The 27,078-nt window shown below is 44.2% G+C and overlaps 1 protein-coding gene across 1 annotated transcript; it reads left to right on the top strand.

Annotated features, from left to right (window-relative positions):
• Positions 1-1,093: 1,093 nt before the first annotated feature.
• dipk2ab (divergent protein kinase domain 2Ab) lies at positions 1,094-25,776 on the top strand. Its single transcript, XM_070853423.1, has 4 exons — positions 1,094-1,525; positions 7,630-8,514; positions 19,686-19,989; positions 23,485-25,776. The coding sequence occupies exons 2-4, from the start codon at positions 7,861-7,863 to the stop codon at positions 23,829-23,831; spliced, it is 1,305 nt and encodes a 434-aa protein (XP_070709524.1). The 5' UTR covers positions 1,094-1,525; positions 7,630-7,860; the 3' UTR covers positions 23,832-25,776.
• Positions 25,777-27,078: the final 1,302 nt, after the last annotated feature.

The raw sequence follows: 27,078 nt of genomic DNA, 5'->3' as shown, positions 1-27,078 counted from the left end.
TAATTGTGTCAATTTGCTGCAGTGCCGATGCAACAGTAGATGTATGTGTTGCAATTAAAATGCAAGAGTATGGAAACATACGTTAGGGTAATAGCTCGCCTTGATCTAATTAGAAAGTTACATTTAAATATTCATGTCGTGATGTCTTTCTTATGCTTTAAAATGTTGTTTTCCAGTCCTGCTCCCGGAGGCCCCACACCCTGCATGCATTAGATGTTTCTCTGCTCCAGATGACCCGATTCAAACGATAATCAGCTCTACAGAGGCCTGATAACGACCCACTCATTTGAATCTGGTGTGTCGGAGCAGGAAAACATCTAAAGGATGCAGGGCAGTGGGCCCCCAGGAACAGGTTTGGGAAACACAGCTTTTAAACAAGTCAGACATTTCCCATATAAATTGGACGCACCACTCATTGGGCGCCATCCTCTCATTATCCAGTAGGTGGCGATGAATACAAACTAATGTACGTGGAGCTCCTGTGAGGGACCGAGGAAGTAAGTCTCCACTCTCACCGTCCCTTAGCTCTAAGTGAATCAATCATGGCTCTTACATAAGAGTTAATTAACGAATTAAACGATTGGTTGTCATCACTTCCTTTTAAAAAAATAGCCTCCTATCAGTTTTACCCCTGCACTAAAAATTTCATACTGACGTTAACGTGGATAGATTAGGCCCATTGGCACTCTTATTTATGGTATACAGACAAGCCAACTTCCTTTTGATTATGTTGTCTGATATGGAAAACAAGGTGTTTGATGCCATATATGATGCTGCTGTAGGCTCACAATGCTCAGCATTTTTTTCTGGCCAAATCAAACTGCACTGCATGATAATTTAAATTAAAGTTTCATTTTAGATAATGTTGCTACTTTCACCTTTTTTAAAAAAAACAATAAAAATAGGCTGATGGAGGCAGTGAGAAAAAATAGAAATTTGAGCAAACTTTGCACTGGGGGCGGCGTTCCAGACGAGACAATATTAGAACAATCGCTTAGCAACCGCAGCCGTAAACGGACAGCGGGTGTCGTAAAGAGCAAAGAGGCTGGTGTTGAAAAGAGTCGAAACAGAACCCATTGTGGTGTCGGTGAGGAGTGAGCCGCCGACTGAGAGAAGAAGAAAAGAGGCATTTCGGTGACCACGGAGGGACTCACGGTACACGGACACACATGGACGTAAATGCACCACACGGACGCTGTTGTCCTTTGTGAAGAGGACCGCGTCGTCCAGCCGGAAGGAGCCGGTATATGAAGAGTTAAGACTCGACATCCCAACTGTTTATTTCAGCAGCTAGCAGGCTAGCTGGCTAAGATACCTAGGAGCCAGAAATGTGAAGCCCGTGTGAGTTTGCTTTGATAGAGACCCTCGTCGAGCTGCGAGGAAGCTGTTCGCGGTGTAGATACTGTCGGCGGTGATATAAAGTGTCCGTCACCAGCCCCGTAAGTCACCGCAACTTTGAAGAATGATATCAACTGAGCGCTAAGCTTTTCACTACTACAGACCCAGAGAGGAAAAAGTCATTCAGGTTTGTCTCACAGTTTTTCTTCTCCTCTTTGCAGCCCGCGTTCACATCAAACTAAACCTTTTAATAATGTGAATTGGGAACGGTGTGGATTTTAAGAGTGCGTTATCTTTTTGTAGCCTGGACTTGACCAGACGAATCAAGCAAGAAGAAATAAAAAAAAAAACAAAACTAAAGCTTAAAGAGGATGCTCGACACTTAAGCGTCACTGTTGCTACCACAGCAATGATTAAACGCCGAGATAAAATGCTAGACGGCTGTGTGTTTGAGAAACAAACTCTTATCAGATGCCTACATCCGCTGAACAGTGACAGGAACTTTATTATTATTGCGAATAGAGCTGCTGCTGCTGCTGCTGCTGCTGCTGCTGCTGCTGGTGGTGGTGGTGGTGGTGTCACTTTTGTTACAACACAACTATCATTGGCATCTCAGATAGTCTTATCTTTTCGTAGTTATTTCTTTCAGTAGAGAACATCAGTCATATCTATCACGGGCACCCAAACACAATTTAATGGCGACTCTAAAATGATAAGCTTGATCAAAGTGTAGGGGATTGTCATTATGCACAATCTACTGCAAAGCCAGGCAAAATGTGCTGGTCCTTTTTAAACCTCCAAACATCTACCTAAGTATATATCAATATATAGATGGAAATTATAGCAACAGCAATAGTGTTGTGGAGATGTTTATTTTCTTGAGGCACCATTAATATTTTAGATTTCTGTTGTATTGCATCCACTGTAATTTTCGAGCACTCGGAAACACCGTACCTCAACAGGTCTCCACTTGGCCAACGTAATTTGAATTGATTTGCCATGAATTTGTCTTGCTTGTTGGCGTGAGCGAACAGCAGGTTGAGTCATTCGCCTATCTAACAGAGAGGCACAGGCACTGAAAAATGAAAGCGTAATTTGAAATAATAGCTAAATTGACTTGACCATGAGATTTCTGTGATTGTATGCTCTCTGCAAACTTCTGCCCTTGATTTCTTCAAAGGCAAAATGGATTACCACAGCAGCTCCTCTGTTTGGTCGAAACAAAGCCTAATAAGTCCTAAGGAATTTCTCTTTACAGTCTAATGAATAGAACGGGCTGCTTAGAATTAATTTTTCCATATCAGGAGACTAATTGTGGAGACTTTCTGCAAGGTTAGTTAACAAGGGAACTATGAAAATAGACCGATACACTTAAGGCTTTCTGCTGGTGGTTGATTTGAATGTTTCTCAGCACTCAGCAGGGGAATATCTTGTAATTGTGGCCTAAAAGCTCCCACAGGAGCAGTATATTTTTGTTTTTGACCTCCAAACTCGCCAAATCATACTCGGATAAAGTAATTTCTTCAACAGATGGAGCTACATTAGGAATGACCTCTAGTGAAATAACAAATGTCTGTCAGGTAATTAGTTTTATTTCCCTCCACTCCAAACATATCCCCCTCTTGTTTAAACCAAAGCTTGTTTTGATAGCTTGGTTTAATCAGTTTAAGTGTAGCTTCACTTAGATGACACATTTGTTTTGCAATAGCATTAACATGAGATTTGAATGTATGACAACTTTTCAAACTTCTACAGAGTGATGCTGACTTGTGAAACTGTGCAGCTCTTAAACCAAAACAAAATATGTTTTCCATCAAAGTGTCCAGAGCATGCTTCCCAGTTCAAGCGTGTCCTCCCAAAAAGCTGCGTCAGTTTGGCGTAAAGCGGATACCATTGATATTCTCATTAAAACCTCTAGCATTTGGTCTGAGATGAATGGACTAATGTCCGTGTAGGGATGCTGTTAATTGGTGCTTATATTCTGAGGACTCAATTTTCCATTAGGCATGCGAATGTTAGCGTTATTTGTATCTATCCATCACTGTCTGCGTGTTTGCTGTACTGAGGCAATCCGGCCGTGGCTGAATGTTTTTGTGATCAAACATTATTGACTCCCTCAGTCGATAACCTTGGCAACAGTAGTTCCTGTCTGCTGCTAGAGCCGCACATTGCAATGGGAGGGGGTGGGTCAGAGGAGGCTTTTTCCGAGCTTTGAGTAGGGCTTGGTGGTAATGCCTGCGGTCTCCGGGGGTAGACACGTTCATGTGTGTGAGTGTGTGTGTGTGTGTGTGTGTGCGTCCATTCAGAGATGGAGAACTGCTACTCTGTATTCAAGTGATCTCTTTCCATTCAAGTTTCTCTCACTTTGCCATCCATTAGCAATTCATTTGTTTTTTAAATATATTAGTTTCTCTCTTTAGGTTCCAGCTCCTCTACTGTATTCCAGTCCTTTTCCCCACTTCCTCTTTGCACTCTCTTTTGCATTTCCAGTGGAATTCATCAAGCATGCTCATATGTGGCTTGACTTCATTATATCATAATGAAGTTTAGCCTCAGGTGCAGTGAAGGAAATGGGTTAGCCCGAGACTAGCCTCCCTCTCATACACCATTATCTGACACCAGTTTCAAACAATGAACTGTGGAAAAGATTACTCAAGAAGGAAATTTCCTTTTCAATCTCTTTTTTTTTTTTTCTTATCTGGGTTATTTTGTCAAAATCTAAGTTTAATAAAAGTTGTAATATTAGGATATTACGATGTCATCTGCCTCAGTCTCGACCTTTGTCATTCTGTTTTAAGCCAACATGGGGCCCATTGCTTCATCTTGCGCCTTTTCTGTCCCAGTAATGAGCCATTTTGCGGCTCTTAACATCTGCCAAACTTGGAACATTTTCAATGCGAGGCTCATCTCCCATGCATGAGGAGTCAGGCATCCTTTGATTTGCCCTCTTTTCTTTGCCTCTCTTTCGAAGCGCTCACCGCAGTACTTTGTAGACTTGAGTACGCTGAAAAACTTTCTTACCCCAGTTTTGGCAGCGGCTGTGTATGATGAGAGGTAATTTGGTGCTTATTCTAAACAGGGTTTTCCTCTTGGTATTGTGCATCCCACCTCCTTGAAGAGTGAAGTAGGAGCAAAGGCTCCGTGGGTGAGGAACGGAGGAGGGGGGGCTAATTTAAAACACAAGTTTTCTGTGGGCACAATGAGGTTTGTCCAAAAGAAAACGGTGGTTTAAATTTCACTGCCCGTCTATTCCGGTGGGTAACATCTGTTAGAAAACACAGCATCTGGTTGTAATTTAGAGCTTTAAGTGAACTTTACCCTCATCAAAAACCTGAGTAGGCAACCTTGCCATAGACCTCTATACAGTCTGCTTTCCTCTCTTTATGTCCTGTTGAATTACTCTCAGCCGTGGGATGGCATTCAGGAATAGACAGTGAGGGAGTTAAATAAATGTTTTTGCAGGTGTAAAATTCATAAGAAGCAGTCTAGTGGGGTAATTACCAGGGAAAAAAAACCCTGTTTTAAATGACCATGCCATCCATCCAAAAAAGCTGAATTTTTTTTGGTCTCATTCACACTATTACACATTCTGTGTGTGGGCACAGGTTATAAACGCTCTACCCAACAGTATTTAAATTCTGATACTCTGCTGCTTCATGCAACAAAAGTACAGGATCATGGATAAGCCATCGGTGGCAGATTCATGCATTTCATTGTCAACATTTTTATGCTTTTTAACACCTCAGCTGATGCAAAATGCAGCGCGCATCTCATCCTTTCACTCCAGCAGCTCGTACAGTCGTTGATTTAATCCAGCTCCGTAGGCGATAGAGGCCTAACACTTTCTCTGAGGAGGAAGAAGTAGCTATGTATCTTCCCCATGTTAGCCGCTGGGTCTTGCATCTCATTACTCCGCAGCGTCCAGGTCTTGTTCGGGACTCGTTCCAGCTTGCCCTGTGTCTTTGTCGCTTTCTGTCAGGGATGAAGAGGTGATCATCTCCTCTGCCTGGCTAATGTCGTGTTTTGTCCTCTTGGAGCCCTTTGCTGATCCTGGTTAAATCTCAACTCTGCTCCCAAGATCCACGTCTGTGCCGTGACTGCCTGTGTCAAATGCTAAATGGCACTTGAATCGAGCTCTTATAGCAATGGGATATTCAGTTTTACCCGTAAGCAATCAGCTTCCTCTCGCTCCCTGTAGTAGATGGCACACAACACACATCCTTTTGACTCCTATTGAAATTGTTGTTGTTTTTTGGGAGGAGGTCTCTTCGTGCAGACTTTGTTTCTTTATTTCCCATCTACCAATTCATCTTCCATCCGAATTTAATATGAATATCTCCCTGACACTATTAAATTATTGTGTCGTCGTTCTTTTTAGCTTATTCTGAATGGGTGCAGCTGAGAGGTTGTTTTGTTATTGTTCATTTATCACACCGGAGGCATTTTGTTGATGTCAGCTCGATGTGGACCCACAGTTTCTTTATTTAGCTTGCCCAATGAAATGCTGTTTCACTATAAGTGCATGAAGAATTATCTTTTTATTCATTTTTGTCTTTGAGATATCACAGGTTGATATGGGCACGAAGTGCTGTATTGTCATTATTAAAGCCTAAAATTACAATTATGATCGTGCTTCATTATAATGATAAAATAAGTAAATGGATGCTGTCCACATCATAGGAAATGGTGATACATTACCATTAAGATTTACGGTAGCTATTTGGTTTAATACGGAGTTTAAAAAATGGTTTAAGATTGCCTTTATTTAAATGATGTAAAGCAAGTCAGTCTCATTATCACTATATCATATATGGTACACTGCTCACTGTTGAGTCAATTGCTTTAGTTTTAGGTTTGTGGTGAGAATAGAAAAAAATGCATGAATCATATTTTTCTTTTCCTTAAAAAAAAGTATGTAGTGGAGTCGTCTATAGTCCACCTATTCAAATTTGGTCTATTTATACATTAGTGATGTAGGCCTGATCTGCTCAAGGTATTTTCAGACAGAGGTGTGAGGTAAGAACTGGTGTATTCAGTTTCTTATCTGACACTCCACAGCCGCACAGCTCTCACAACCGCTGCTCTCTTGGCTGCCTGCAGCCCCGTGTCTCTCCAGATCTCAGCCACTTCGATCTGAAAGCAAAATGCAAGGAACCCATCGACACGCACACTAATCACACTAGTGTGCCTGCTCGTTAGCCATGCCCTCTCAAGTCGGCTGTCCTAATAGGCATGTCCTAATGAGCTCTAATTAAGGATGGCTAATTTGCATGGCCTGAGTCATTGTCTTTTTTAAAGCGACTTATAAGACTTACAAGACTCATTGCTAAAAAGCTGATTGGGGGGTCTAACATGGTTTCATCATAGGCAGGCTGGTGGGGGCAGTGAGGCTTCTGAGAGCATTGTTCTCGTACTGTGATCCCAGATTGTTGTCTCTTTCTTCCAAGCTTAGTTCTTACCGTTATCTTCTCTGCTGCCATCAACATGCCAAATGGAGTTTTTCACTGATTCCCCCCCACCCACCCACCCACCACCACCACAAACGTTATTTTAGTGACACCAGCCATTTTCAAAGAAACAACTTCAAAGCGTGATTAAAACGAAGCAGGGCAACTCTGATCAAAGGTTAAACTACGCACAGCGTGACTCTCTTCACAATGCAGTGAGATTCATCCATTTGAAGCAAGAAGAAGAAAAAATCTGAGCTCGGTGTAACTGTTGAGGTATGCAGACGGTGTGTTTTGCTTGTGCATCGGAGGAAAAGTGATGGATACTTCTGGAGCAGCATAGGGATGTCTTCTGAGGAATCATCCTCAGAGTACAGCACATTTTATTTATACTTGGAGAGGATGCTGTACATTTCCTCTTAATTTGATCACTGACACTTTATTTTCCCCTTTTCCATGATTTTATTTATCTTTCTTATACTGGGGGGAGTATACGAGAAATTATTTCCCAAAGAGAGAGAGAGCGCGCGCTCAAACAGGCATAGGCAGGGTTATTGCACTGGCCTTGGGCCATCTTATTTCTGCTCAAAAAGTAATGAAATCTCTCAGATGACCCAAGCAATTCAAATTTGTGAGAAAATTTAATATGCTAGAGAAAGAGCTTCTTTGTTTTACAGAAGGTATCTCATGCTAGGACCTGGGTGTTCAAGTTGCAGGCCCAGCAGAAGAAAAAATAAACTTGTTATCCATGACCAACAGGGCCAATTTTGGTGTTATAAAGTGTAGTTGTTATTTTTTCCCTAATGTAATGAGATCTTCTTTTTCTTTCTTTGCTTGATTTCAGGCCTGCTGGCTGGAGGTTGTTCACAAACACCAAAAACGGAGAACATGACTCACTGGCCTCTGCCAGAGACTGGCACGGGGCAGCTGTGCCAACCTCGCCCCTGCCTGCCGCTTTAGAAGCTACCCCGGTACACGATGACGGAGAGGCATTGAGGTTAGCTCCCTGACGATCATCTCAATACCTCTCCTCCTCCCTGTCCCTCAAGAATCCCCTCCCCTGCCCGTCCCCATCATGCTGCGCTTCCTGCCCCTCAAACTTGGCCGCCTGTACCGCTGTCTGAAGCTCTTGCTGGTGGTGGGATTGTTTGTCATCTTGCTGATGAACACCCACAACCTGTTCGCCTCCTTCCAGAAGAATGAGCTCACAGACAGACGCTTCATCAACCTCAACAAGTGTCCCGCCTGCTTTGGCACCAGCTGGTGTCGGAAATTCATGAACGGCCAGGTCTCCTTTGAGACCTGGGGTCGCTTACGGTTCCTAGACGTTTTCAATGTCAAGAATGTTTACTTTGCTCAGTACGGCGAGCCCAGGGAGGGCACCCGTCGCGTGGTGCTGAAACGGCTCGGCTCTAACCAGGAGCTGGCTGAGATAGACCAGAAAATCTGCAAGAGAGCCACGGGGAGGCCACGCTGCGACCTCATCCAGGCGATGTACAAGACTGAATTTGCCCGGATCAACGGTGATGTTCGTCTGCTCACTCCAGAGGTAGTGGAGGGCTGGTCAGACCTGGTGCACTGTCCCTCTCAGAGGCTGCTGGACCGCGTGGTCCGCAGGTATGCTGAGACCAAAGACTCAGGCAGCTTCCTGCTAAAGAACCTCAAGGACACAGAGAGAATGCAGCTGCTCATGACCTTGGCATTCAACCCGGAGCCGCTCGTACTACAGGTACTGTTGTTGTTTAAACTTTTTTCTCTTTGACGAAAATACTTCATCATGATAAAGAAGTGTCTGTCAGCTCATCTGTGGCACCAGGTGTTTTCAGAGTAGTTGATAAGCCACGGTTCCTGGATTACCTTTGCTTCAAAGGGAAAAGCAGCATCAGTATAAAGGAAGCCAGGGTGTTTGCCCACAAAGCTACCAGTAAATTACAGGGTGGGAATCCTCCTTTTCCTTCCTCTTCCATAGATCTAAGACAAGCCATTACACCCTCCCTAAACTCTAGGCTACGTGTCCGCTTTCTGGAGCACGAATATTCCTCTACTTAGAATAGAGAAGGATTTAAGAGCTGTGGCCTCCCAAAAGATGAGAGATTTTGGCTGGCGGCAATACTGCATATTTAACACTATATGTAGGGCAGTTTTGAATTATTAAAGGATGCATCTGTAAATGGTCCAAGTTGTTTTTAATTTTAATATATGTCAATGTCCAATGGATTCTTGTCATTTGCTGGAGATGGCATGTTGAAGGGTCTCTTGCGAGGCTGCTAAGTGGCATCAGCATAAATATTCTTGATCCTTCATCAATCTTCCAAAATCAAAACTTTTCAAAGTTTTTGTTTTTTTTAACCTAAATTACTGTCAGTATTTCACCATTACAGCTCAAAAACAAGTATTGTTGATTAGAAGCTTCATTTTTCAATACAGTCTGTCCAATTATGATATGATATTAGAAATCTTTAATCTTACATCAGAGCCAAAATCAAAATCTTAATTGTCTTGCTATTGCACCAGGTTAGTAGTACAATCATCAGCTGTTTCTACTCTGTCATCCTACATGTCAAAGCAGCCGTACTGTACATCATATAAGCATTACCCACATTGTTTTTGTCACTGATTTACAAGCGGCCAATCAATTTCAATTTCAGTCTGGCATTGATTGTGACTCGTGAGGGGACAGAACAACAATGGTCATGGTCCGTGTAGACATTCAATAACTTATGCTGACCACCCCCCTCTACACATAGGGCCGCACACCTCCGGGCATGTCGGAGGACAAAAGGCGGGATCAGCCTTTTAGTCCAGTCAATCTATAAAATCTGATTAGCCATGTGTGGTCGCTCGCCCTCCCTCCCCCTCCCTTTCTTCCTTCCCTCCTTTCTCCTCTTTTCTTTCTTATTCCATCTTTCTTCTATCTGTGTCACTCTCTCCTATATTTTTCTGTCCGCTTGTGTACGCTCCACAAACTCGAGATAATTCCGTCAGTGTTTTTAATGCCATTATGCCCCAGTTCAGAGGCCCTGTGAATCACCACCCACCCCCCAGCAGTCCTTATCTTGCACACAGCCACAGACACCACATACCAACACATCACACATTGTCCACAGTTCTCTTCTCTCTGGCCTTTGCATGTTAACAGAGACTCATGAATTGTTGATCTTATCCTGAACTTGTGACCCGTGGGCGTAAAAAAGAACTGTAAGGGTCTATGTATGTCACAGACAAGGGTTAACGGCTGGCAAGTATGGATGGATAACATATAAAGAAATGCACCACACATCTCAGAAATTCAGAGATTGTGAGGGCCTTGGCTGTTTGTCAGCATCACTGAACTCAAAAGATGAGGAGAAAATTTGCTGAGAGACTGAGAGACCCTATACACAAGGTTGGGCAGCACTAGACCATAAAGAATTAATGGCGTCTATAGAGATTGAAGAGGAGACGTGCTGTACTACAACACCTTAGTCTCCTGTTTTGCCAGAGGTTAGTGCTACTGCGTGGGGACTGTTTTTAACAAAAGGCAGAGGAATGTGGGCTGAGTTTTATGACCAGTTATTTAATGAAACCTGATCCTTATTTCAAGTATTTATCACTCTGCCTTCTTGTCATGCCCACAGTGATGCTTCATTTTGTCTGGTTGTAGTTGAACACCTCTTCAGTAAGTTGGAGAGGCTAGTATCATTCGTGTATAATTTAAGTTTGCTATATTTAGTGTAAATTATTACCTACTGTCATTGGTTGCCAGTGCTGTGCGTTGGTTTTTTTTTTCCCTCTATCTCTTTCCTCTGGCTTTATACAGTTGAAAAATGCCAATAACATTTTTGCTGTATGCTCAGTGAGCTGCTGTCTCTCTTAGAATAGCTTCTGTTTTCAGTCTTTTGAAGCCACAGGCAGTAAATCGGCCCTGTTTCACTATGAGAAACCAGACCTTCTTTGTCAGTGGGAAACAATCTGCTGTGTTGTTTCGGGTCCGGCCAACAATGCGTTTTCTGTGCGCTGTGCAGTACACAAGCATGCACGCATACACACACACACCACCCCCACTCCTCTGTCATGTGGAAGACAATTTGGCTTTGGGGAATAAATATTTTTGGAAGACAAAATGACGACAGCCGAACAAGAAAATCCTTGTGCAATGAAAGGCACCTAATGCAACTTCATCTGATCTCTCTCTAGTTTCCTCTTTACCAGTGCTGTTTCTTAAACCTCCACAGATGTGTGAGCCTGGAAAGGGTTCTCTGTTACCAAGATAAATCTACTTGTGTCAAGAGGTTCCCTCCTTGCCAACCAGAGAAATTACATGATGCTGTTTAATTTTACCCCTATTATTCAACAATAACTTTGTTAGCATGAAAAGCGAGTAACAAATTATTCTCATCTTCCTCGGCTAGAACCTTATTTGCCATCCTTGGCTTCTCTCCCTCGGCTAGATGACTCACTCATTCATCAGGTGATGGTTGTGTTTGACAGAGGACATCTGGCCCAACATTTAAATTAGTTCGATTTAGCCTAGTTCTCCCTTCCAAATCATTAAGTTTGGTGAGTTAGCCAGAAGCATGTGACTGCACTCGCACCTTTTCTGGTCCTCGGCCCTGTCTTGCTCAGTGAAGCCGAGAATAGGATGTGACAGGCCTGTGGGGTTAACTCAGTCATCTCCTCTAGACTCAAATCTACGCACTCCCAGACACCCCTCTCCATCTTTCTTTTACTTTCCACAGATCCACCTCCTCCTCTAACACCCCGCCCTCACCTGTCACAGAGTCATACTTGTCAGAAGGCATGCGCCTCTCATGCAACACTGTCTGTTTTTCCCAGAACGCAGACATCCGACACTGATACTGAATCGGAGAAGAGACAGAAAAGAGAGAGATTAGACGGATGACCTTATCTCCTATTCCTCCTAAGATTTTTGACAGCTGCATTTTAACGCAAATGTGAAAGTAAACATTCACAGTGCTTTCAGCAAACACAGTAGCGGCTTGTTTGAATTTTTGAAAATGTGTGTGTGTGTGGGGGGGTGCCTCTTTGCTGTGCTGTTGATTTAATGAGGCTCTGCATAATCTATTACTAAGCTCATCCACTTTACAAAAGTAAGCCAAAGTAAATGTTATAAATTCAGGGGTTTTCCTGGCACAAAATGAGGCAAAGGTGGTGCCTCAGCTATGACCTACTGAACCTTGATTTATTGTTTAAGGAAGTAAATCTCAGGTCATAAAGAAATGTGAAACCTGCCTGCATCAGCTATTAGTCAGACCATCTTATAGCTGTATAACAATTAACAAACAATAAAAAGGCCAGACAAACAATGATTATTACAAATTCTTTTTAAATACCACTTTATCTGTAACCCAAATGTTTGGCTTACAGATTTTATAGTTTGGTGCATAGAATTTACATACGAATACCAAATTAAACAGGAGCACCTTTGCAATCTAATGCAGTCAAATTGCAGTAACGCTGCAATATGTTTTTATGAAGTGGCTTTTTGAGACTGCCAGGTAGGTAGTACTAGAATTGTTTTAAATTGCAAGTTAAGAATGATTTTGTCTGTCAAATAGTAGAAAAAGAAGTGGAAAATTATACTTTTGTTATTTTTTTACAATAATGTATATAGAATAAATCTCCTTATTGCCCACACGGTCAGAATAAGAGCCTTTATATTGTTGTGCAGGAAAACTCTGCAATCTTATGGTCTGGGTTTCTGGGTCATGCCTCTTTACAAAGAGGATCAAAGCCTGTTTTGTTTTTAGTTTTATTTATTTCTTTTCATTTAATCACAGACGCTGCCTGCTACTCCGGCTTAAGTGAGAGCCTTCTGTCTCTAAGGCCGGCTCAGTGGCTGAGGTCCACCGGTAAATAGTATTTAAGTTGCTAGTCTGTGATTAGAACCTTTTGTTTTTGGGTCTGGGGGATTGTGACGCTCTTAGCACATAAGAGAGGAGGTTGTGTACGCCGCTTAACCCTGCTTCAAGTGCTCCCAAAACCCCTTTCATTATTCTTATAGGCCTTTGTGTACAGACTGAATCCTGTTAGGATAAGACAGGGAGTTATCTGGGCCCGACTCCCCTCTTTTGGCCGCCCTCGCTGGATGGAGGCCCTGGTGGAAAGGGGAGAAGAGAAAAAGGAGCAGGAGGAGAGGAGTGCAGGGTTTGTGTGAGTGAGTGTGTGTTGTACAAGCCAGAGCCTTGTGGTGTTTTCCCCCATTTGAATGAGCCAGACTGCTTGTGTTACCATAATCCTTTCTCTCTTTCTCCCTCTCTCCAAACACATACACACACACACACACACACATACACACGTATGACAGCTGTGTTTGGTTAGGTAAATGCCTGTGGCTGACCCCCCCACCCCCCCACCCCACTCCACTCATCCCACCCACTAGCTCCTTTTTTAGACACCCCCGCCCACCATCACTCCCCAGCTTCCTACTGTTACAGCCTGCACCCCAACCTACCTCATGCCCAGCTCCTGAAGACGCAGCTCTGCAACGCTGGATAGCCTAACATTCACATCTCTCTGTGGGCCCTTTAAGATGGCTAATAGGGATCAGTAACGAGTGGCTCTTTACTGTGCTGTGTCCCCTGGAGAGCCCAGGGCCTAATGTTAGAGCAAGAATATGCTTTTTAGCCCATCAGCCTCTCTGCAGTAATAAAATTGTCCACTGCATTAAAGCGTCAGGTACCTAAATCCTGTCAGAGAAAATATAAAATGTCAGGGATATACTGTAGCATCTTGAGCATTTGCACTCTTTCAACTGGTAAAACAATTTAATTTAATCGAACTCCCACTCGTATTGTAGATGTTAAGGGAAGCAGTCATAGGCTGGCACCTGTTGCCTGTTATGCGAGTTGTCTTTTCTAGCATGTGAGATACTTGTAGGCAAAATTCTCTGTGTGTTTGCCGTATTCTGCAGAGAGGGTAGTGTGAAGGGTCAGTGACAGCAGTCTCCTTGCTCACTACACCACCCGTCTGCCCCCGAGATAATTGGCGCCTGCTCTGAAATACACGACCCTTGATGTAGCCCTCAAACCCACAGCCCTCAGGTCTGAGGCCAAGCTTCACTTGGGTTCCTCCCTAGCTGTGTGGGCGGCAATACCACCTAGACTGAGTCAACACCACTGCCTATGACTTAATACATTCCTCATCGTCCAGTGGAGGGGATTTATGAGGTGGCTCTGTGCTCAGTGGCTCAGGCTCAGGTCGGCCGAGGGTTTCAGCTATCAGCTAGCAGCGGAGTGTATACTAGCAACCCAAAGCTGCACTGTCCTGTGCTCTCATTCCTCATCCTGCGCTCATTCTCTCTATGGAGCAGAGGTCTGCAGAACTCAAAGACCTAGCTAACCCATTTCTATCACTGCTTGGTGGAGCTCACTGAATCATGCGCACGCTGTTTCTTTCTATGCTGCACAAGTCGACTGCCCGTGGTCTTACTCAGTCTACCTGACCTCTTAGTTTTGATTCTCATTTGAGCTCAGCGTTTTTTTGACCTCTTACTTTCGCATTGGCTCTGACTTCTCCACACACGCACGGACATACACTTGCACATAGACACCCAGCAGTCCTTTCTAGTTTCAGTCTTTTTCGTTCAATGATTTTCCTATTTCCTACGACTGCTGCCAGCTCTACACACTGTGCACTCTTTGAACCGCATGTCTGGTAAAGAAAGGAAAAGGAAAGGCCTATTCTAAATTCAGATACATACACTTAACAGTCTCTGTCTCTCCCTACTCTTCTTTCTCCTGACAGACGCACACTCGCCTCAGCTTGCTACTCTGACTAGGCATTTCCTGGCTTCCATGTCTGGAACAGACAGCATCACTGCCCTGTATTGCAGGTTTTGGGGGTGGAACAAAGAGAGAGGGGGAAAAAGCAGGGTTAGCAGGAGAAAAAGCAGCAGGAGATGAGAGCAAAAGAGAAGAAAAGGATAGCACCATGCGTGCCAGGATGAGGAGTTAGCGCCGGCTCCCCTGTGGGGCCTGAGCTCTTGCTGCGGACCAACCGACTGGATTTTAAACTTAAATGGCCAGCAAAATGCCAGACGGGGCTCGCCACATATCCTCCAGACACACAAGGTCAACAGGAGAGCTGCACAGAAAAGCGACATCTTGGCAGCCTCAACCTAGCAGAGCAGATGTGACTCCTTCTTAACGCTAAGCCCCTGTGATAAACAGGCTGAATAATGTTCATTTTGCAACATCAGGGTGAAAGGGGTTTTTTTCCTCTGTTGTTGTGTCTGACTGAATGCGTCTGTCAGCCACGCTTCCTCAACTCTACTGTTTGATCCTCGGACTCCTGACGAGTCCTGTCCCAACTTGTTTGCTATGAAGCAGTGGGGTTTTGTTGAGGACAGAAAATGTTGAGAATTTACACCACACCCTGCTTAGGGCTTTAACAAGCTGCACACATGAAACACCTCTGTGGCAAACTACTAATTTCCTTTTTTGCTTTAAGTAGTTGCGGTTACAGGATGAAGGCAACTGGTTCCGTTAAAGCTTGCATTTATAAACCCAGCTCAGTGTGTTCACCGTATTTGCGCGTGTGTGTGTGTGTCTGTGTGTGTATGTATATGTGTGTTTGATTGACGAGGGTTCTTTGCAGGCTAGCCAAGGCAATATCTTGGGAGCCACTCATGTTTACTCGCGTCCTGAATAGAGGTTGTTATCAGCCCTGGTCACGTTGCATGTTCTCATTCACATGCACTTGGATACAGTTTCACATACACATAACCGCACACACGCACAAAGAGCCTCTTTCGAACTCTCACACACACTCACACATATACACACACGCCCACGCCCTCCCCCGAGTGGCCCCGTAGAAGGGCATGCCTTTGTCAGCAGATGTCAGGACGCAGGTGTGTGTTCCTGTGCCTCTCGCTCCATTCGTTTCATCCTCTTCTCCAGAGGCTGCCCATTTGTCTGTGGCCCTGTTTCATTTCAGCCCACTCCAATCTCCTCCCCATGAGGACGCCAGTGTGTCTGTTGTATTACGGGGAGGGGAGTGGAAGGCCCCCCACCACCATCACCACCCCGCCGTCAATCCTAGTGTAGTATACCAGCACAACCTATAAGATTAGATTAGTCAGACTGGGGGTGAAGAAGTCACTGTGAGGTTGTTTTTAATGAGACGATTTTGTTTTGGTCTGTTTTTCCGTCTTCACTTTCATTGTTTCTCATGCCAGGTTCATTATTTCTGCCAGAAATTCTATCAAAAAATTGTAGAGAAAATAAGAAGAGCATTTGGCACCAAGTTCTATAAGTTAAAGGTTTCGCTAAGCAGGAGATAAAAGGTGTTTTATCCAATGACAGGAACAAGAAGTGATAAGACCTTTTTAAAGCAGTAAAAGTCACTGGGATGTGTTACTGGCAGTTTTGCACCCTCAGCATTTTTCAATAGCACAATATTATTGGGAGACTGGTAGAATTTACTACCTGTGCAGTACCCACACATACAAGCGCACACACATACAGTACCTCCCAATTCTGCTCAGAGATAGTGCAGTGGATGTAACATTAGGCTGGGCTTTCCAATTTATTTCACCCCCACCCTCCTACCCCCCCCTCAACGCCTCATTGCAGACGTTAATGACTTCTGCAGAGTAACCGTTTAAAGAGCGCTAAGGGAGAATGATTGGTGGGACACGTAGAGTATTTATCAAGTTCGGCAATAGGCAAGTTTAAATCCAAAGCTCAGGTGCCCACTTCCATGTGCCTGCCTGCACTGTTCGGTAGTTATCACCTTTAGAGCTATTGCATATGAAACTTAAATATAGGAAGCTCATAAAAATGGCACCTAGGTATGAGCTGTCAAGACCCCGGTAATTGATGCAGCGCAATGAGCCTGTCAGAGACAGCAGTGAATGACCGACATCTATGTTAAGAACCGCAGACGAGGGCCGGACAGACATGAAGGCATTCTCATAACAGTCATTGACAGTGTCTGAAAGTAGCCTTAGGGCATTCATCCTTCTCCTCCCTCCCATCAGCCATCCCCCCCCCCCATCTGCCGTCGCTCTACTTTTGCTCTCATTCAGGCTGCAACCTGACAACAAAGAGAGAGATGTGTTTAGCAGGCAGGTCTTTGCTGGTTTATTCCTCCTGTCCACTGGAGCGGAGAAGTGAAAGACACTCTGTTTGTCTCTTCTGTTTGCCGTCTCCATCGTATTCTCTCTCTTCACCTCTCTCGCTCTCGGCCCCCCTCCGACCCCCACAACCCCTTCCCCACAGCTCTCCATCCGCCCTGCAGGGGTGAGAGAGGGAGCATGGTGTTTTACAAAGCAGGTTTAGCCGTAACATTGGACATCCTAAGTTTTGTCAACAAGACCGAGAGCTGCTTAGATTTGCACCAACATAAAGCGATCTGACGTTTGAATCTGGGTCAAAGGGAAGCAGGCCTAATAGGGATGTACTACCAACTGATCCAGCTTCAACCAAATTTTTCTATTTTGACTTAAGAAATTAGAAAGCCATTTTAGATATTTAGCCTGTTCAATCTCTAATCCTAAAATCTCCTATGTTGGATTGCCGGCTGGCCAGCAACATCTATGTAGCCCGGGATTGTCTCCTTTCCAGCCTGTGCACAGCATTTGGGTGTGCAGTCAGCCCACCATTATCCTTTTGTTTCTAAGTGTCTGCTGACATTTTTTCACGTTTTGAGACATGTCCACTTCCTCAGATTCTTTTCCTGACAAGTTTGCTCTATCAGAAAATGCAGAGGAAGGCTATTAAGCCGAGAGTTTTGGGGGAAGTTGGAGTGAGTCACCGCCAAATGTAAGGATGACAGGCACAGACAGACAGGCTGCTGGAAGCCAGTAGTGCTTCCTGGACAGACTTTTGTCTGGCCCACAATTGATTGGGTCACCTCAGGGAAATGGGCTCGACTGAGACTGCATCCCAAGCAACTTATCATTGTCCTCCCCTCTTGGTTGTGGATCTTTCTTGAAGCTGATGGGAACAAGATACACACCCAACGCATAGTTTTACACCACTAAATCAGTCTGTAATAGTGTGTGACAGTCTGCTTCTCTGTGTCTGTGTAGATCTAAAAAAGTGGATCTTGTCATATGTGGTGCATCAAGATTTGTTTGTCCAGTAAAGAACCTCTGCGATGCAAGTAAAGGCTAAGGAGCCTTGACTCAGAATTGCATTCAGCTTGTTGCATCTTGTGCTACAGCACAGGTGGGATTCATATGCTTTGGCCTTCTTAGCAAATTGTAGCCTAGCCAAGGGATGCGATAAAAGAGCATGAGTAGTGTCGGAGATACAAATGTCTCAACAACACTGGGCAGTGGTGCACCAGTGAACCTGCAAATCGCTGCATTTCAGCCCATTCAGCGAGCCATGGTTTCTTTAACACATGCACCCCCTCGGTGCCATAGTCTGTATGTGGCAGGGCTCCAGCTGTTGTCTTTGAGATACAGCAGCTGCATGGCTGACGGGAGGGGGGGAGGGGGGGGGGGGGGGGGGGGGGGGGGGGGTTTGAAATGTATGTTTTTAAATAATTTGTATTGCATTAAATTTTAAAGGGGGTTAAGGCAGCCATGCATATTTAAAATCCCCCTTCTTGACAGAAATTGAAAGCTGGTGAAGTATTGAATTACCACAAGTGTAAAGTGAAATGCAACAGTCATAGTAGTTCACACCTTACCTGCAGTGAGATGGTGTGTTCCCTGCCGTATCTGCGATGCAGTTGGGCTTCAGAAAGGGAGGGCTACTGAGGCTCCTGTGAAACATGAGCGCTCCTGATTCTCTCTGTGTCTAGGCGGCCGGCTGCCAGCAGCAGCCTAAGAGATTTGTTACATAGGAAATGTGGGCTATCATTAAGCTAACATATGGCCAGGTGTTTATTGTAAAAGATAGAGGCCCATGGCAGGGGGTTTTATTGTAAAATATGGGAGCTTATCACTGGTAGCAAAACTCGTGGGCTGCAAAAAAGGAAGATCTTATTCTATTATTTTCCATTAATTTGTCCAGCAGCTATGATAGCCTGCTTCGATGAAGGAGCAGGAGGAAAACGTGAGACACCAGACCTCAGAGTGAAATGGAAGCAGTAAAGAGACATTCAGAATCCATTCCCTTAGCAGTCTGGAACGTTTGCCAAATGCAGCTGTTTCTCACCCAACTCATTTAAGTTTTCTGTATGTGTCTGTGTGTTTTCCTCTGCAGATGTTACCACTTGACTTTGAGTGATTGCAGATAATGATGTATGTGTGCCTGTTTTTGTTTGACCTCAATAAAATTGAGTAAATCTGAGAGAGATTAGGGTATTGTGATGCCACTTCCTGCTAAGGGTTTTACCACAGTATTATTAATCTTTTTTTAACCTCTAATACACAGTGATTTCTTGTCAGCATGCCCAACTTGCATTAACTCGGTTAGCCAACAGCATGCAGCAATTTAAATCGCCCCACTGCTGCATCACAACACACAAGGCATTTTTGCTAACTGCTGCTACCACAAATCACCTCCTATCAGTTTTCTGGAAGCAGCGAGTATAGCAGCGCACATCAGCTGTAGGGCTTTAACACAAACTGGCTCTTTTCTTTTATTAAATTCAATCCATTATACCCAGTGCTGGCTCCATTTCGTGTGATCCTTTGGCAGAATTTCAACTATTGTGCTTAGAATGGTGTATCAAAAATGATCCAAGTCTGCACACGCAACTTTGTTTGGCACATGGGACTTAATCTCTATCTCTTTATTGAGAAACTGATTTCTGTGCAAGTTAAACAAATATTTTCTGACAATTTGAAGGCTCTTGTAATTTATCTGTTAGCCTCTGCTTTTCAAAGCCTATGATATTTCTGTTTTTCTTTCGACCAGCTCCACATTGCATTGTCTCACCTCTTTCATCTATGATTTTGAATAATGTTTTTTGTCCTCATCTGTTTCTCCTTCCCAGAGCTTTCCGTCAGACGAAGGGTGGCCATTCGCCAAGTACCTTGGAGCATGTGGGCGCATGGTAGCTGTCAACTATGTGGGTGAGGAACTCTGGAGCTTCTACAACGCACCCTGGGAAAAGAGGGTCGACTTGGCGCGGCAGCTGATGGACATCGCCGAGCAGCTCACCAACAACGACTTTGAGTTTGCCCTCTACCTGCTCGACGTCAGTTTCGACAACTTTGCAGTGGGCCCACGTGACGGAAAGGTCATCGTCGTTGATGCAGAGAATGTTCTTGTGGCAGACAAAAGGCTAATCAAGCAGAGTGAGTAGCGTCTGTCATCACCAGATCACATGTAACACATGTACATGTGGCGTGTTCATCCAAGAAGAAAAATGCTGCTCTATTTTACAGGGTGGTATTTACATCACACTTTAACAACACTTAACTCCAATTTGAGTGAGTTTTATCATTGGTGGTTTCATGTGTGTGTAAAATTGGCGCTTCTCTAAAACTGTGTTAATTAATTAGCCATTGATTTTATTCATAACATGTCTCCACATGCAGTTGGGTTAGGGTGGTTCCTCCTCTGCTTCCACTAACTGTTTATCACACACTTTCACTAAAGCCAGAATTGTTATTCAAATGCTGACCACATCCTGGATTCTCTGAAAAGCACTGCACCTTATATCAAACTGCCAACTGTAGCTTATGAGGCAGTGACGAAGGTTTCGAGGAAAGGTCTCTAGGGACAGATGGCTGTGGGCAAATATGCACACGCTCGAAGCCTCCTGTCTTCTAAGAATACACTCCTCTGGCACCCTTTCTGCCTCCGACATTCTCGTCCGTATCAAAGCAAAGATCTTTTGGATAACAAGCCATCTCCGCTGCCCTAGTTTTTATGCCTCTCAGAATAAACCACATAACAAGGACAGAAGAAGCTATACATCACACACTCAGTGTGGCAGTTTCCCACCCCTCAATCCCCCTTCCAAGGGCTACTTCAAAGAGGGATGACCACCCAGACAGGCTCTTAGATTCGCCCCTTCCTGCAGAAATCCTATTAAAGTGATAAACTGTTGTGTCGCTAGGTGTTGAGGTTCCACCAGATCTGAACTATTGTCTGGGGGTGTGTGTGTATGTATGTAGTTGGAGGGGAAGTATTGTGATGAATTCATCCTGAGGTACCGTCCCGCTTTGCCAGATCACAAGATCTGATGCCATAAAACCGCCAACAGATGTACAACATGTCAAGGTACTCCAACATGCCTTCTAGTCTTTTCCCTCGAGTTTGTACTTGAATTCCTGTGTAATTATGTCGGTGTGTGTTTGCCATACTCAGAAGTGTGTATATTCAACTTATTGCCAATAGCTGCAATTTTCCACCCTGTCACAGCGGCCCTTTGCAAGTCCCGAAGCACAATCCAGGTTGAGACTCCCTTTGTCTGCCCGACACATTTAGAGCTTGACAACTCAAGCTGCTTACCCTGGCCATTCAGGGTTTAAGCCTCAAGAATGTTTACGTGCTTCTTGTGTGCTTGTGTGTTAGATCAGTTTGTGTGTGCGTGCCAAATGCCGGGGCGCAGCATGAAGAACAGGGATGATGGTGGTAATGAGTATTACGAGGTCACGGCCATGTGTTGGACAGCAGTAGGAAATGGGCATGGTAACCTCTCAAGGCTCCACAAGCAGAGAATCCAATCCCCGCAATTAGAGGCTGCAATTGAAAGTGAGCTAAAGTGCATTGCGCGAATCTCTTCAGTCTAAACTGAGGCCAATTGATTTGCAAATCTAACACGCAGAAAGCCACGCGCAGTTCCACCCTCTCGTTAGTGGCATCCATATCGATGTGACAGGTTTTGGCGAGATAAAACACACGCCCGTGCTCGAGTTGATCGCCGCTGTGTTTGCACAGTCCAGTGGTGCGAAAGGAGCTATTCCCAATCATTGAGTTTATAGTGTTTGAGGATGGTTTCACCCCCAGTGGTGTTTTTGGAAACGCATGCTGTATAATGTATCACACACATATCACTCACTCCTATTCTCTCCTCTCCCTGACACGGTCGCTCGCCGGCTTACACAAACACACACAAATGCAACCGCACTCGAAACACTCTCTCACACACACTCATGCGCGTCTCTCTCTTTCTCTCGCATTCAATAATGCACTCTAACACAGGCATGCATTGTTAAAACTGGCTCGTACTCTTGAATGCCACTAGTAAGGCCACGCTAACAAGCATTTCAGGCGCAGTGTCCCTTCTCGGTGTAGCCCTGGGACGGCAGAGGAGTGAGGTGAATGTATACAAGTCTGACCCGAGCTCCTTAACATGGAAGGTACCAGATACACAGGAGACGACAGCACGGCAGCCTATCTCGTCCACTGCTCTCCCACTCATTTGAATTGGAAATGATTTTGTTTACTTTGGAAATATTCTAGCTTGGTTACACTAAGACCTGAACTAAGAAAGAGACAGAGGGAATTGTGGTGCACGTAAATAGACCTCAGACTTCCTTTAGTCTTTAGTTGAGTCTCAAAGTACTTTTTTTTTTTTTTGCTGTGCTCATCTTCGTCCTTCAGTATGAACCTTCTCTTCCCGTCTTGTTCGTTATAGGCGTTCTGTCTCACTGCTGTACGTGAGTGTGTGTGTTAGTGAAAACGAACAAGAATGGGACAGTCTCCTGATGCCATCTGTCAATCAGTGCTGAGGTGTGATGCATGGCCAGCTCTGAGACATTAATTGCTTTCAACTCACCTTGCTGCTTGTGCGCATACACCTTTTTGTGTGTGTGTGTGTGTGTGTGTGTGTGTGTGTGTGTGTGTGCATACACAGGCAGATCCATCTTCATCACCCGCACTGATTGAGGTTGATGTGCCCCTCCTCTTTGGGGGGCCACCGGGGCCCCTTGCTAACAGGGCAGCGCTGGATGTTTGATTGAGTTGTCCTGATGAGCCAGAGGAGAAGTGCATTACACTGCTGATACACTGATTATGTGTTTGCATCCTCTGGGTCTGCCCCCTCCCCCCCCCAATGATGTTATCGATCTGCTTTTTAATGCGCAAACCAATAGCTTTCTCATCATTCCAGGTTATTTTCTTGGCTCCCTCCTTTCCCAGCGCAATCCTCTAAAGAGAAAAAGCAATGTGAAATGAGCTGGAGAAGGAATTTTATTTGCTCAATAAATCTGGAAAGTGGTTCATTTCTGTCAAATGAAATGGTAGATGAGTTGTTTGGCTGTGTGCTTTGAAGAAGAATTTCCTGTTAGTGCCTGTTGGATGTCAAAATTGGCACCTCGGCCTTGTCAACTTCTGGTCAGGTTGATTTCTCAGGAACGAAATTGCACAAACCCCTGAAACATATCAATTCCTCATGATCAGATGCAGTCAAACAGTTGTAATCACTTGAAATCAGTTATGCCTCAAATTTCTCATGCACAGCTATTTCACGTCAGTTATCCTGGTGATTAGAAAAACTCTTACAACACGGGAAGTGAAGCCATCTAAAATGTAAACTGCTGGTTGGCCGGAACTCCCAGGCTATTTGCAAAACTAAATAAATGGACATTGCTATGCAATAACATCTGGACATTTTGGCTGATTGATTTTCAGAAAAGTTTGCAAGACCTACATATCCCAGTGTTGTTATATATTCACCTCACGAAGGCTGTAAGAAACAAGCTTATGACCCAATAAATGTTTTTATATATTTGAAATGAATGTTGTGCACCTACAACTCTATTAATATTATTGACTATTTTTATGATCAGTATGTTTTTATTGCTGTGTTCATTTAACTGTCTCTCTCCCTCCCCCTGCAGACAAGCCAGAAAACTATGACGTGTGGTACGAGAGCCGGTTTGAGGAGTGCGACAGGGAGGCGTGCCTCTCTTTCTCCAAGGACTCCCTTTGTTCCAGGGTCACTGTGGACCACAACTACTACGCCGTGTGCCAGAACCTGCTGTCACGGTACGCTACGTGGCGGGGCACCACTGGAGGCCTCCTCCATGACCCCCCCGCCCACATAGCCAAAGATGGACAACTCGAAACCCTATTGGACGAGTGCACCAAACCCAAAAAGCGCTACGGCCGCTTCCAGGCGGCCAAGGAACTGCGTGAATACCTCACACAGCTAGCTGCCGCTTCCTCCTCTGCCACGGCCAGGTAATGAATGGAGTCGGCGTTAGCCCGACGCACTGAGAGACTGGATCCTGTACTTTTTATCTCCGGACTCTTGAGATCCTGGTTCTTGTACATGATGTCATTTGCTCCCCTTTGTGCACTGGAGTAGGAAGGTCTTAGAGGTCTTGCATCAGGCAGTTTAAGAATCAAACTTCAAAGCAGATTTGTTAAAGCTCTAGCTTTTACCTGACTTTGCTCCTGTGTGAAAGAGGAGAGTGGCGCTAAGAGATTCTGCTTAGAACCAGGATAGAGAGGGGATAGAAGTAACCACTCCTCTCCCAGGGTGGGCTGCCATCCTTGTGAGGGTGGGGGGTGAGAAAGGGCTCTGGTAAACACATCCTTCGCTGGACCTGCAAAACCGGAGCATTCAAGCAACAGCAGCAACAAAATCGCACACAGCCCTGGCCACATCCATCCTCCAGTTCACTCCTAAATCCATCAGAACTGTTGTGTTTCATAACACCTGTTTCATTTTGCCCCCAGGATCTCTTGTTTGGTTTTTTTTTTGTTTGTTTCTTTTTTTCAGGGCTGAATTTAAGTAGATTGGTGCGTTTACATTTTTGCTGTGCCACAGCTTTTTTCCCCCTTTGTAGCATGGCTGCAGGAAAGGCAAAGGTAGCATGAATCTCCTGCTGTCAGGCAGCAGGGAGGACCAGGCTACAGCAGGTGGAGAGGAGAGGCAGGGGGTTGGAGCTTTGGTTTTCATGCAGGACAAAAAGAAAACCCTCGACGATTATATAAGTCTAATTTCCTGCTACTCCAATCAATCACTCGATTTCCAGGTTCCAGGATTGTGGCAATCATCTTTTTTTGTGTGTGTGTGTGTGTGTGTGTTTTTTTTTTTCCTTTTTAATAGGAAACAGAGAGTAAGACAGCTGCACATAGGAAAAGGAAGGGAATAATTGGACAGTGGCGATCCCTTGATGCAGATGTGCCTATACCAAAGAGGCTATATATAATATTAAAAACCCTGAGCAGTACAGAGTGACAGCACCTTTCCCTCCAATTGTTCCATCTAGAGCTGTCCAAAGGAACCGTAATGTATACACAATCGTACAAGAGCTGGCAGGCCTGCATACAGATTTTTCTTCTTCTTCTTTTTTTAATAAGAACCAAATCCATAAGTGTGCACGTCGAAGATATGGCACACTTAATGTCACATAACCGCCTCTGCTTTGTTAACCCCCCCCCCCCATACGAGTGATAAATGACGATCGGACAGACCTAGACATGGTTTTCTTCAGCAAGGAAAAAAAAAAAACATCTTGGCACTAAATGAAGGTGGGAAATGAAATGGTTCTTAAGAGGACTAGAAAACACAATGAAAAAAGCGTAGCAGTGGCCACCAGTGCAAAATTCTCTTTTAAATGTCTGTAATTGATAAATGAGTCCTATTATGACACTTCTCCCACTAGTGCTGGGTGCAGAAAGCTCTATCAAGTAAATGGTAAAAAAGGGATTGAAGATATTCTAAATTACTTCTTTGCTCCAGAACCAACGTCTGACCTGCTGTTAAATTTTGCAACCCAGAAATTTCTGTTGAATATTTAAACACTCAGCACCACTTAGAGTTTGGGTGGACTTTACACTCAGTGGACCAATGGATTAAAGCATAATCACAAATATAGGCTCATTTGGTAATAGATCATGAGCACTCTTACTCAGACAACCTTAAAGAAATTCCCTCTTTGGCTCCATATGTTTAGTATGTCATCTGTCTTTATATTGCGAATGAGATGCTAAATGCCCAGTGGAGTGTTGTGTAGCACGGTCAGCAGACAGGCCAATAATCAAGTAAATCTGGGCCACACAATCTACGGGGGGAAACTAGAAAGCACAGCAGTTGCTTTTTGGCCTTTTGCAAGACCCGGGAAGCTGACGTGATCCTTTGTCAGTCAAGAAAAGCAATAAAGAGAAGTTTGGCAAATGGATTTCTGGATTTCAGACACCTGCTCCTTTTATTGTGTCAGATATTTCTGTTTCCCCTGCCTGGAGGACGTTAAACCTGGAGGGATTTGTATGTGCGTAACTAACTGTCCACTTTTGTACTGTAACTTTTCTTTTGAGTATTATATCAGCATTGTCTGATTTTTCCTGTGCCTTTCATTCAAAAGTTGTGTTTACAACTTTTAGTGGGTTTAAATATTAAAATAAATGAAGATATATATATATACACACACACATATATATATATACATACAGATATATTCACTTCCGCTGTGTGGACTCTTCTTTCTTCTGTCTCAGTCCTCTTTTCATTTCTTCCCTATATAAGTTGCTGGCGATTTGGCTCTAGTCCATCTTGCCTTTTTAAAATTTGATTCACTATGGCACAGCTGGATGTCCATGTTTGCCAATTCCTATTCCTTTTTTCTCCTTCCTCCTCCTCGGTTTTGATCTTTCCGATCTTCATCTTTCCTCTAATTTGGATTCCAGCCCGAATTCCCTTTGTTGTGCTCTCCACTCGGCTAGGATGCGAGTCCATCTCTTTTATCCATATAACAGTTTACGATGGCTGTGTGTGAAATTTTTACAAGTACATTAGATTAAATTCTAAAAGCCTAACAGAGCAGCTTCAATTATATTGAAGAAAAAAAAAAAACACAAGACATACACGATTATATGCTCACACACATGTAGAAATACTCATCACTTGGATTGTATGTTTTAACTCATCTCAAGTCTTTTCCTACTCATTATTTTTCTGTGTATGGTCTTTTTGGTGTGTGTGGTGTTTGGTCTTTGCTAATTCAATAGCTCTTCAGTCTCTCTGTCTGTCTTGAGCCAGCACATGCTCGTAGCATAAAAGCCTGTGGTGGAACAAAGTAGTGCTTGAGCCAGAACCAAAATTAGAAGCTTCATGACTGACACACTCTGCGTTCTTTCTCCTTTTTTTTTCTCCTCTGTCTCCCCTCCATGGTCATTTCTCCACCTCTTCCCTTCTCCTTCTCTGTAATTGTGCTTCTCTTTGACACACCCGCTGGTTTGTGTGGAGAGTTGATGTCACACTCATTGTGGTGAAGTGCTGTTTAGCCCTCTGCGCTGTAGCTACACTTAGTCCAGCTGATGAATGGCTCCGGGGTTGGCTGGCTATAAGAAAACACCACGGAAAACGAATGGGGCACCAGGCGCTCCACTGCCACGCTCTAAGTTTAAATAAACATGAGGCAATTTCAACGGGCAGCCACTGGGGAGTTTATGCATTGGACATGGAGAGGAAGGACATGTTTTTA

This window comes from Pempheris klunzingeri, chromosome 21 (assembly GCF_042242105.1).
Source record: "Pempheris klunzingeri isolate RE-2024b chromosome 21, fPemKlu1.hap1, whole genome shotgun sequence".
Classification (NCBI taxonomy): domain Eukaryota; kingdom Metazoa; phylum Chordata; class Actinopteri; order Acropomatiformes; family Pempheridae; genus Pempheris; species Pempheris klunzingeri.
Note: the sequence above shows the minus strand (reverse complement) of the source record. Positions and strands in the feature narration are given on the sequence as shown.

Excerpts from the sequence above, each read along its gene's own strand:
- dipk2ab (XM_070853423.1), top strand. The coding sequence starts at position 7,861 with ATGCTGCGCTTCCTGCCCCTCAAACTTGGCCGCCTGTACCGCTGTCTG. Across the intron at positions 8,515-19,685 it reads CGGAGCCGCTCGTACTACAG|AGCTTTCCGTCAGACGAAGG; the intron begins GTACTGTTGTTG and ends TCTCCTTCCCAG. Across the intron at positions 19,990-23,484 it reads CAAAAGGCTAATCAAGCAGA|ACAAGCCAGAAAACTATGAC; the intron begins GTGAGTAGCGTC and ends CTCCCCCTGCAG.